General features: G+C 53.6%; 1 protein-coding gene across 1 annotated transcript in view; it reads right to left on the bottom strand.

Annotated features, from left to right (window-relative positions):
- Positions 1–12513, bottom strand: part of GRIK4 (glutamate ionotropic receptor kainate type subunit 4) — a 394611-nt gene that overhangs the window by 91427 nt on the left and 290671 nt on the right. The window contains exon 11 of the mRNA XM_006148794.3: positions 6234–6437. Coding sequence (XP_006148856.1) covers positions 6234–6437 — 204 coding nt within the window. The remainder of the gene's footprint in view (positions 1–6233; positions 6438–12513) is intronic.

Here is a 12513-nt window from a genome sequence, read left to right as displayed (position 1 = left end):
CTGACCCTCCTCATCACCTCGCTAGCCTCTGGCTTCATTAGGTTGCCGAGATGCGAGGATTTCCAGGACCCCTTGGTGACCAGGCCTGCACCTGTGGGATTCCTGGTGTATATCTAGAAGTGTGTGTGGGTGGGGGGACACCCTGCGGCATGAACTTTGGCCAATGAGTGATGAGACGCATTAGATACCGGTTTCCCCTCCCCGCGATGGACTGTGTGTGAGGCCACAGTTCTGCAGGGCCTTTGCAGATGGGACGAGCAGAGGTGCTTGGTACGATGCTCTGACCAGCATGCTAACACCCCTACATATGTACTCCCCACCCCGGCCTGCCCTGCCCTCCCCCTCACACCCGCACTCCTGACCACATGTAAGCTCCGCCTTGGCCTCTGTTTTCTAGGGACTGGACTAACAGACACTTATACTTCTGCACACCAGTACCCTGTGTGTGAGTGTGTGCACGTGAATTTTATTATTTTTTGAGAGAGATTTTTGCTATAGGGTACATGTACTCACCATAGAGACAGAGACAGATAGACAGAAAGCGAGAATTCACCCCCAGGGGAATGACCACACCTCATTCCCTTCCCCTCCATTCTCCTCTTGGGATTTTGAACATGCATGCACATGTGCCTGGCATGAGTGTTAAGCCGCTGGGTCTGGGGCTTGAACTGCCATCGGCCACATGGGAGTCCATTGCCTTAACCAATAAGCCACCTGCTGGCCCCATGCATGTTATTTTAAGTCTACAAAAGTTCTTTGCAGATAAACACTGGAGGCAGGGTGGAAAGGATAGAACCACAAGCACACATAGCTTATTAAGTGGATGAGTAGAAAGTCTAGCTAAGGTCTGTCTAATGCCAAGATTTGTGCTCTCTCCGATCACGAGCCTGGAAATCGGATGGACCAGGGCTCGATGCTGGCTCTGAACTTCGGAGCTGTGTGATCTTTGGCAGGTGGATTCACCTCCTAGAGCTTCCACTGCTTCATCTCTGTAAGGGATAGATTTACATGTGATGACGTCAACGATCTCTTCATGGAGACATGAGCCCCGAGGGTCTCTCAGGGACCTCTGGTGCTACAGCCTCTGAACTTGCCCAGTGTGGTCTGGGGAATGGGTCCCCACGATGGGCCCAGGCCTTTGGGGCTGTTGTAATCCCAGGGGTTCATCTTGGTAGACACATCACAGCTTCACCCCTGCAGAAGGTGGAGCCCCAGCATGATCCCTCTTGTCCCGGGCCCATCTTAGGGACAGCTCTTCCCTTCTGCTTGCCCCATCTCTCTTTCCCGTCTACGCGAGTCAGCTCCACATCTTCCCCGAAGGGGAGACCCCCGCCTCTGCCCCTTGCTCTCCACGGCTCCCGCAGATGCTCTCTCATAACTTCTCACACACAGCCTCGCCTGCTCCTATCACCTTGGAAACGACACTCACGGGCCATGTAATGACATGGGTCAATGACAGACTGCACATAGGGCGAGCAGGGGTGGCCGCACAGCAGTCCTGTCTCCTCCGTCCTCCTGTTGAGATTGCAGGCATGCACGCACACCCGCCCGGTGTGATTTTCAAGCTGCCAAGTCCGAGGCATGAACAGCGGCCGGTCATGCGGGAGCCCGTTGCTTTTTAACTACCACACCACCTCCTGGCCACCCTCCACCCCCATTTTTTAAGACAGGGTCTCGTTATCTCATGATCCTCCTGTTTTGACCTCTAGAATAGCTGGAGCTACTACACGAGCACCCTCTCACCTGGCTTCAAGCTGCCAAGTCCGAGGCATGAACAGCGGTCGGTCATGCGGGAGCCTGTTGCTTTTTAACTACCACACCATCTCCTGGCCACCCTCCACCCCCCATTTTTTAAGACAGGGTCTCGTTATCTCATGATCCTCCTGTCTTGGCCTCTAGAGTAGCTGGAGCTACTACACAAGAATCCCCTCACCTGGCACTGGAAGTTGAACCTGGGCCTCCCGTGTGGCCTCAGCTTCCTGAGTGACAGCGTCCCCAGCATGTGCTACTGGGCCCATCACACTAGACAGGAAACGACTGCATTTCTGGGTTAGATACTTCCTACACTACACTTTTTATCACTGCTTCAGAGCGTCCTCCTTCTGCCATAAATAAGGTTAGTGCAAATCAGCATGCGGGCGGCCGGCAGCGGCCTCACAGGCTCGTGCTCACTGCCTCTCGATGGCATCGTTCTCTCTCATGTGCAAGTTCATCTCGTGGTGTTTTGTTCTTCACCACCCTTTCAGTGGGACGAGACATGCAGGTGGAAGACACAGAGGCTGATAACCCTGACTCAGCATAGCCCTAGCTAATGGACATGTTTGTGTCTATTTTTTATTTTTTTGGAGAGGTTTTGGCTACAGAGCACGTGCGCTCACCAGAGAGAGAGAGACAGAGAGACAGAAAGCGAGAAATCACCCCCCTACGGGGGGGATGGCCATGCCGCAATCCCTTCTCCTCCATTCTCCTTGGGATCTTGGGCACACACGCACAAGTGCCTGGCATGAGTTTAAGCCACCGGGTATGGGACTTGAACCATGGTTGACTACATGGGAGTTCAGTGACATAGCCATTATGCTAACTGCTGGTCCCTTGTGTCTGAATTCTTATTTATTTTTCAAATTGTTTTTTGCCATAAGCTATGTGCATGTGCCAGAGACAGAGAGATAAAGACAGAGGGAAAGTGAGAAATTGCCCCCCCCAGGGGCAGGGGATGGCCACACTGCATTCTCCTCCATTCTCCTCTTGGGATTTTGGGCACACATGCACATGTGCTTGGTGTGATTTTTAAGCCACCAAGTCCAGGACTGAAACTGTGGTTGGCTAGGTGGGAACCCAGCACTTTAACCACCATGCCACCTGATGACTCCTTCTATCTGAATTTTTAACAAGACAGTTTACAAAGTAAAATAAGTAAGTAAGTAAAAAGTTTCTGAAAATGCAGAAAGCTTACAGAATGAGGTAGAAAGAAAGAAAATATTTTGGGACTACTGTGCAATATATTTCTATTTAAGTGTTATTACAAAAGAATCAAAAAGTTAAAAACATTAAAATGTCCATAAAGTAAACAAGTTACAGTAAGGTAAGGTTAATTTGTTGTTGAGGAGAGAAAAATGTTTATTTATTTATTATTATGCTGGAGGGCATATGTGTGTAAGAACGCATGCAAGAGAGAGAGGGGAGAAAGAGGGGACAAGAACTCACCAATCAGGCCAGGCACACTGCAATGCTTCCCCCATCTCCCTACCCTGTCAGGACATGCACACATGTCCAGAGTGTCTTCTGAGCCTCCAAGGTCAGACTCCAAACCTCAGTTGGCCACGTGGAATCTGGCGCCCTTTTTTAAAAAAAATTTTAAGGTTCTTGCCACTCCCCAGGAAGCATGGCCACACTGCAATCCCTTTTCCTTCATTCTCCTCCTGGGATTCTGGGCACTTGTGCCTAGTGTGAGTCTCAAGCTACCAGATCTGGGACTCGAACCACAGTCAGCCATGTAGGAGTCCAGCGCCCCAACCACTACACCACCTGTTGGACCCAGGACCTGGTTCCCTTTGCATGATGCTTAACTGCTGTGCAATGGGACCAGCCTAAAACAGCTTTATATGGCATTGGTGTGGCTGCATGCACAGAGCTCGGAAAGCCTGCAGGGGCGTATGGTCACATCCAGGACTCTGCACTCGCTCAGCACCCACTCTGACTCACTTCCAGTCTCTGACCGTCAGGAAGTGACATGTGACCATCTCTATTAACATGAGCATCTGTCTCATCTGTCTCACTCACTCGTCTGAAAGACCCACGAGGGGGTGTCTGTGTTTACCGTGTCCCCCTTTATCTCTCCAGTGTCTAGACCAGAGGAAAGTATTCAGCAAGTATTTATTATGTGGATTAACTCATTTCTACCGTATTGAGCATTTGGCGTTCTATTGTCAGAGGGCATGTGTGCTCAGCAGAGAGAGGGAGCGCGAGAGAAGGCGTCCCCCAATGGGGCACGGTCTCCTCACATTCCCTTTTCCTCCGTTTCTTCAGCCCATCCAGACTTAGAGCACGGTGTCCACACACCTGACATGTTTTTCAAGCTGTCAAGGCCAGGATTTGATCTGTGGTCAGCTATATGGGACCTGGCTTTCTACACACAGGGCTTACCCACTGTGCTAGGGGACGGGCCCTAGCCATGACTTAGGAGACCAAAGCAGCCGTGTTCTTGCTGGCAAGTCAGCCTGGGAGGATTTCAGATCGCTGTCTGGTCCAGCCACTCAGTATGGAGCTGCACATCCCTGAGTCCCCGACTCCTCTCCCTCCCTGCCAGTCCATGCCACAGCTCATTAGGGGGCTAATCAGGAGATGGCTGTGCACTGACTCTCCCGTCCCTGAAGCCACCCTACGAGTCACCAAGCAGCCCAAGAGGGCTAAAGAAACAAACAGACTCGAGATGACCAAGGACATTGGTGAGAGGGCAGAGGAAAGGCCTGGCATTTCAGCTTGCAGTGGGCAAACGGGTGGCTGAGCCTTCACTGCGGACCTCAAACTAGAAGGCGACAGGTGGAGCTGGGCCTGTCCAGGAAGGCAGAAACTCTTTCCTTTTGAAGCACGTGCACCATCCTCAGGGCAGACTCAACTCTCGAACACCGCAGGACTCCCTGCTGAAGCCTGCACCCTGCTCCCCATCCCTGCGAGATTGTTCCAGAGCTCCCTGGACTTTCTGCAGCTCCTGTTGTTTTGTCGGCCCTTGGTTTAGAAGTTTCCATGAGCAAGGCCTGCCTTCCAAACCAGCTCACTCCAGGTGACCCATGTCTGCCTGGCTGGAACATCGAAGATTCGGCCTAGACTACCAGGCAACTCCTTGGCCTCCTCCATATTACCTCTTTAGATACCTTTTCTAAGTTCTCGTCCACATAGGGCTCTTTACAATGCCTTGTCAACAACTGCTTATTTAAGATCCCAAACTATGAGGTTGTCGGCAAAGTCATGACATGTTTTTCAATGTTTTTCTATGCATAAAAGCATCAGGGCTTTCCCACTGACCCTTGCATGGACTCTTGAAGACAAGAATTTTAAAACTGAATCTTATATTATAAGTTTGGTATATATTAGGTTGTTGGAAAAGTCATGATGTGTTTCTGCATAGAAAAAGATACAAAAAATATGTCATGACTTATAACTCAATAAATAAGGTCCGGGTTCAAACCCCAGCTCTGTCTGAGGATACCTGTGGGCCCTTCAAGCTCTCTGAGTTTCAGTCTGTTTATCTGTAAGGTGGAATGACAACAACTAACAGGTATGTTTCAAGGGAACTGCAGGTGACACCTACAAAGCACATGGACATCTGTCACGTAGGAGGCTGCAGGAGCCTCTGCCACGCTTGAAAGCACAGATGGGGACAGGGACTGGGTCAAGGTCACACCAAAAGTCCTGGTCTGTGCTTCCTGCGTTGGGCCCTTATCAACTATCCAGATCATAAAAACTCAGTTATGGAAATGCAGACAGTGAATTAGCAATGCTTTAATTAATTTTACCGTGGTTGGTAATGTGTACAAGGAAAACAAGCGATTTCCCCCTGGAAGAACTTCCTATACCCTTGTTCTGTCCTCACAGGTGACTGACACTGCACGGTGCTCACCTGCATTTTAATCACGCTGCCGCGTTCACCCTGAAAACCCACAGCCGGGCCAAGGGCGCCTTAGCTCTCAGTCTGTAAAAGGACATCGGTGAGCAGAGATCACACAAGAACTAACAAAAGGATGGTAGCTGTAGTCAACTCCCCCGGCAGCTGGTCCCTTTCCCCCGTTCCTTAGTCATGTCTCCCTCAACAGTATCTCAAATATCAAAGTCAACCGAGGTCAGTGAGCTCTATTCTCCCAGGACCCCTCCAAACTCTGCCAGGGCGTGTTAGTCAACAACAAGATAACGAGAACAAACAAAATCCCTTGGAGTATCAAAACATGGAAGCCAAACTCCCTGATCCATGTTAATAGGTCAACTGCACTGCGGTACAGGTGCTGGACTGCGAGGGCCGTGGGATAGGGATCAATCACGGTCTTATTTACCACGGCGCCACCTGTGTCTGGCTCTATGCCAGCCCAGCTCAGCGAAGACCGGAATGAATGAACACCATGTGGAAAACGCACATGCGATCGAATGACTGAATACACGGAGGGCTGGTGGGCGCCCAGCACGCCGCTCTGCCCCTCCACAGCCCTCCCCATAACAAGTCCACGACCCCACCCTCTCCTTACCCTCGCGATCAGCTCCCCGACCATGCCCGTCCAGGTACCGTTGGCCTCGGGAACGCCGTACACGCCGTCGCCCACCAGGCGGATCTTGTAGTTGAATCGGAGGATCTCGGCCAGCTCCTTGAGCATGTCCACACAGAAGCCCTCGTAGCGGTCATTGCCTTCCATCTCCTGGTGGTTCCCCTTCAGCATTAAATACGGGTTTTCCTGCAGCAAAACTGGGCAGCTGTCATTCTCATCTGAGCCCTGGAGTCTCGGGTGCTGGGGATGGGGAGGGCCCCAGGCACAGAGGTGGAGGAGGAGATGGGATGGGATCAGGAACATGTGCTAATAAGCTACCCAGAAGGGGGTGACTGACTCACCTCCCCACCCCACTCTGAAGCTCTCCCTGGTGGTCTCTTGTCAAGAACACACAATGGTGGAACCAGCGGTTAGCCTAATGGCTATGTCACTGGACTTCCATGTAGTCAACCGTGATTCAAGTCCCGGACCTGGTGGCTTAAACTCACGCCGGGTGTGTGTGCGTGCATGCCCAAGATCCCGAGAGGAGAATGGAGGAGAAGGGATTGCAACGTGGCCATCCCCCCTGGGGGGTGATTTCTCTCTCTCTGTCTATCTTTCTGGCAGCACAAGCGCCCTATGGCAAAAACCTCTCCAAAAAAAAAAAAAGGCACACACAATAGCTCCCCCAGAGAGGGACAAGATGAAGCCCCTCCTCTTTGCTAAAGGGCATCCTCCGCCCTGCCCTTCCTCCATCCCTCTCTTCCTCACCCTCCCTTTCTCTCCTGTCTCAGGACAGTATAAGGGACAGAGGGCACTCGCGGTGCTGCAGGCTGGGTGAGACCTGTGCCGGAACGACTCGGAGGCAGAGCATGATCCAGCCTCCGGAGCTGGAAAGACAGAGATGTTTCCCCATCTGGAGAAACATCCAGAGAAGGTGGACCCAGGCTGGGCTCCAGAGGATGGCAGAAAAGGGGTGATAGGAAGAGTGTGAAAGGAGGGTGTTATGGGAGGGGAAGGGAGTAATCCTGCGTGACACGGAGGTCCCCACACAGGGGAGGAGGTGTCTCCCACAGAGTTGGGGTGAGGGTCGTATGGAGGGCTGGGTGCCAGGAGACGTTTAGAAAGCTGAATCGGGGTCAGCATAGGCCTCTGTGCCAGGTGAGGGACTGCCTATTGTACAGATGTTGGAGAGGCACTGAGGGTTTTGGAAGACTTAAGGCTCTGAGTAAAGGATATATATATGTATATATATATATATATATATATATATATATATATAATTTTTTAAAGAGCGATTTTTGCTATAGGACACATGTGCTCACTGGAGAGACAAAGACAGAGAGACAGAAAATGAGAAATCACCCTCCAGGGAGGATGGCTATGCCACAATCCCTTCTCCTCCATTCCCCTCTTGGGATTTTAGGACACGTACGCACATTTGCCTGGCATGAGTTTTAAGCTGCCAGGTCTGGGACTCGAACTGTGGTCAACTACATGGGAGTCCAGCGATGTAACCATTACGCCATCTGCTGATCCCTGTGAGTAAAGGATATTAAGGAGTAAGAGGGAGCACCCAGGGATGGGGCAGGCCCTTTCCTGAAGGGAGACACTGCATCCTGGGCTGTAGTGGGGCTCAGGTTGGACTGCAGGGACCTGGCAGGATGTAAGAGACAAGACGGCTGGGTGCAGAGGACCAGGTCCTCAGACCCTTGGAGCCTGTGCCATGGCTAGGGGTGCTTGGAAGGGGGTTTGGAAGGAAGAGGAGCTGGAACACATCAACCTTGAGGTTGCAGCAGGCAGTCCAAGAGACAATGGTTGACAAGATGCTTAAAACGGAGTAAGGTGAGACAGAGTGGGGAGAAAGAGATTGGAGGCCTCTGCAGAGACAAGATTGATGCTGTAGACCAAATGAGGCCATTGAGGGGGAAGGACTGATAAGGGGGACAGGAAGAATAAGAGACCCTGCGGGCAGCCTGACCTGAGTACGTGGGGAATTGAGAGCGGACGCAGAAGACAGAACAGGAACGCCAGGAGGCCCGAGAATCAGGACCATGTGGTCGAGAAGTCAGGGCGGAAGGAGCTTGAGGGGGTACAGCCGTTCCCACACGTAGACCATGTGGGCGCGGAAGGGCACTGGCGGCCTTTTGTGGCAGGCACAGTGGGGTTGGCAGGACTCTGCAGTGCTAGGGGGTGCTCCAGGACTGCTGGAGTGAGTAGATGGCATTAGAGCAGCCGGAAGGTGATGGAGGTGGCAGTCATGCCCCGGGCCAGCCAGTCTCTGGCCGTGGGCATCATGCCCCCACCCACAACTTTGGATCCTATCTGGTGGAGCCCGCAGGATCCACCCTAATCTATGAGTCCACAATTGCCTGGGTTGGAGGGAGGTCTGAGGGCCACAGGGAGTGGGAAGGTGGTAGTGTTCCAGGATGGAAGTAGTGGATTTGTGTGTGTGGAGGGGAGGAATCCTTGGGAGAGATTAAAGAAGGAAGGAAGAGAAGGGGTGTGAGTGGAGCCAGGTCCCAGGAAGCAGCGCATGGAGACAGTCAAGGTGTGAGGCGGGGGGGTTGGGTGGGGGGGTGGGGTGTAAGGAGGTGAACGGGAGGGGGTGAGGCCAGACTCCGAAGGAAGCTGAGCCAGCCGAGCGCTGTGCTGATGGAGGGGCCGGAGGGTTGCCTGCCGGGTGTGGAAAGGTTTAGCAGCAGTGCTCTGGGGGCCGCTAGGGAGAGGGCAGGAGACGAGCCCAGGGGTGCCAAGGCCCGGCTAGAGAGAGAGGCTGGACGGCAGCTGGGAGTGGGTCCGCAGGGGCACTGAGGCTTGGGAACAGGGGAGGGGGAGCATCGTGATTCTTGGCGCCAAGGGCAGGAAGTAGGGAATGCTGCTCTGCTGGGCTGGGGCTGGAAGGGACGTCCCGCCTTCACACATGCGGTCCTCAGCAACAGCTTCTCCCTGCCAGGTCCTCCCCTCCCCCCTAACCCCTGCCTGACCTAACTCGCTTGTTCTTGGAGTCGCACTGTCCCCTCCTATGCTGACCCACTCTGCAGCTCCCCTGTGCATGGGCCAGTGGCCATGTGGTCATCCTCTGACGTCCCCCATTTGCACCTGCTTCTGGGGGTAAGTACGTGAGGCCCCTCTGTACCCTACCTGGCTCCAATATCAGACACTTGCCACTATGTGAGTGGAAGGTGCTATAGTGGCTTCGTGAGAGGGGGCAAGGGGTTTCCATCCATGAACTGGCAACATCCCAGGGTGTCTTTAATTATTCCAAGGAGTGGCCCCCAACCACTCCAACTACTTCCTGCTCGCACAGTTCACTGAGTTGACACGTACGTGGGGCTGACCGTGGAGGGGAGAGGCAGACGGGAGGGAAGGCCCAGGTGTCAGAGAGGTCGGGGCTCCTTGGCACTTGGGAGAAGGTGGGGGCGGAGCGCTGGCCTGGAGCAGGAGGCCCGCCGGGGTGTTGGGGGACTGAGACGGCATCGCAGCGAAGTGTTTAACACGGGTCTGAGACAGAGAAGGCGTGGAGGAAGTAGGAGCAGCAGCTCACCCTGTGTGTGCTAGCGTTAAGCAGTACGTCACCGCCACGCCCCGAGTGCGCCCCGACAGGAGCGGGAGACATGGCTGTATGCTGGCTTGGAAGGAATAAATTGCTCAGGATTACCATCTGCCAGGGAAAACCCACGAGGTCACCCAGGGGCTGAAGGAAAGCATCGTTCCTGGTGAGAGTTACTCACTTGTGTCCGCCATCTTGGACACACGTGCCCAGGTAAGAACCAGCAACGCTCATTTCCAAGTGGTCCTCGGCGTGTCCTAAACTGTCACCTCACACAGACTCTCACACCTCAGGACACGGAGGCAGGACCGTGCGGAGTCAGGGAGGACATGCACGCTTGGGAACACGTGTGTGTGCATGTGAGCACATAACCCCACACACATGCACAGATCCAAGTGGTTTTCCCAGTCCAGAGGCAGGACCCTGTGGTCTCGATCCAACCGTGGGTCTGTGCCAGTCTCCAAGCACAGACCCGGAGAGGCAGAAAGTCCCAGCCAGCAACTTCCCAGCTCTCCCAAACTCCTGCTGGCTTTTCAGAGACCATCCCAGCCTGGGGGAAGAAATCCCTTTATTCAAATTCCAGTGAGTAAGCACCTACTCTGTGCCCGGCACCCCTGCCTGGAGGAGCTCCCGTTGTAGAAGGGGAGGCAGGGCTGTGAGCCCCACCCTCCAGGAGGAGAAGTGCCACATGACAGAGTTGTACAAATGCTGGTAAGAGGACAGCAGGCAGGCTAGGGAGGACCTCATGGAAGAGGTGACATCTGGACAGAGCTCTGAAGGAGGCACAGGCACTTCCGGTTGGAAATAGGACACAGAGAGAAAGGTATTCCAGGCAGAGGGAAAAGCATATGCAGGGGCGAGAGGCTGCCCCAGGAAGGGACTGGACAGCCTAGCACCGCCAAACACTGACCTGCATGAGATGGGCACCCAGGCTGGGCCTGAATGGGAAGAGCTCGGATCCCAAGCGAAGGGACCACAGGATCTGGGCAGCCACGGAAGGACTGGAAGGAAGGAAGTGACAGGGCACTCCTAATGGTGCAATGACCGCTCAAGTCACTGGTCTTGACACAGCAAATGAGAAGGAAGCCCATGACGTGGCCACGGTATGGCTCAGGGAAAAGGCCGAGGGACTTGGAATCCAGGTTAGGCAAAGGCTGTGAGGACAGATAGAGACAGACTCCCGAAGTCTGTCAGAGGTAAAAAGACACAGGACTGAGGTCCCCATGCTGCAGCCCATCTCCACCCAGCTCAGCCAGGCTGTGCTAGCTCTCACTGGAATGGCTTTCACCGGGGTTCAGAGGAGCTAGGGCTGGAGCTGAGATGGGGTGGGCTAAAGTCTGGGAGCTGCTCTTTCTGGAACATTCCTCCCTGGAGAAGCACTTGGCTCTCAGCCCACCTCCAGCAAGTCTCTCCCCAGATCTCACCTTCTCAGCATGGCCTGCCCCGACCACCTGCTCTCTCAGCCCCAAGGCCCTTCTCCAGCCCTGACTTTTTCCATCAGCCTTACCATCTTCTAATTTATCGTCTGGCTTTGTTTTTGTCTTACTGTCTGTCTCATGTTCCCTGCTGGAGGTACAAGCTTCCAGGCAGAAACTTCTGCCTGTTTGATTCATTGGTGTATCCTGAGCACCTAGAACAGTTCCAGGAAAATAGTAGTGCCTGGTAAATGTTCACTGACCGACTGAATGAAAATATTCACTGACCTGTCTCATGGCAAACGAATAGCAAACTCAACAGCCTGCCATTCGGGCCTAAGCACTACGGATCCAATCCACTTTTCTGGCTTATGCCACTCCCCTGCCCTACTAGGAACCGTTTCTGGGGAAGACCTGGCCTTCTCCGCATTCCCTGACCACCTGCCAATTCTCTTTCAATCACTTCTCCCTCTGCAGAGCTTCCCTGTCCTTCAGAATCCATCTCAAATGACCCTTCTCTGTGGTTTGGCTGGCCTCCTTGTGGACGGGACGTCTCTCCTTCAGACCCCTTTGGGCCCAGGTTTGCATTTCTCTCCTGGCTTTTATCCCGCGTTGCTCACAGCAGATCAATCATGCCAGTCCAGGAGTCCTGGGCCCCCGGGAGCTCACACTGGCAGCAACAGAGGTCCCCGAGCTCTTTCCATGAACTCGAAAGCCTGAAGGAGCGGACACACTGGCAGACAGTACACACTTGGTGCTGCCACGCCTGAGCAGGCTCACTCACGCTTGGCCCCTGCTTTGGGCTGAAACACTGACGGCATGGTGACCCGGTAATCCCCTGCTGATAAGACGGTGCGCCAGGCAGGGGACACAGTCTTGATTAGTTAAAAGGGAGGGGGGGACAAACTTATGATGGCCGAATCCATGCGGTTAGTTTAATTGACAAACCTTTGTGAGCTTGGTGCTTTAGATGGAAGACAGACGACTCCTCGGCCAGGCACGCCCTGACTTACCCTGACTTAGCGACTAAAGGGCAGCCTCTTGGGGTGGGAGAGTAAGCTCACTCACTAGTTTTTGGGCTCCAGAACTGAGCATGGGGATGGGCCCGTGCAGAGGGCAGAGGTGGGGAGTGGACTTGGTAATTACTGAACAGAACTGAACCATGTCAAGAAGGCCGATGGCTCCTTGCCCTCAGCCTTAACTGAGACTCTCTCTTCACCATCTGGATGTGAAGAAATGGGTCACGGAAGCCCAGGGACATTTAGGTGTTCACTTGGGGGAGGTGGGGGCGGGGCTGCTTTGTATACAGCAGCAA

This window comes from Tupaia chinensis, unplaced genomic scaffold, assembly GCF_000334495.1.
Source record: "Tupaia chinensis unplaced genomic scaffold, TupChi_1.0 Scaffold000247_1, whole genome shotgun sequence".
NCBI lineage: Eukaryota > Metazoa > Chordata > Mammalia > Scandentia > Tupaiidae > Tupaia > Tupaia belangeri.
Note: the sequence above shows the minus strand (reverse complement) of the source record. Positions and strands in the feature narration are given on the sequence as shown.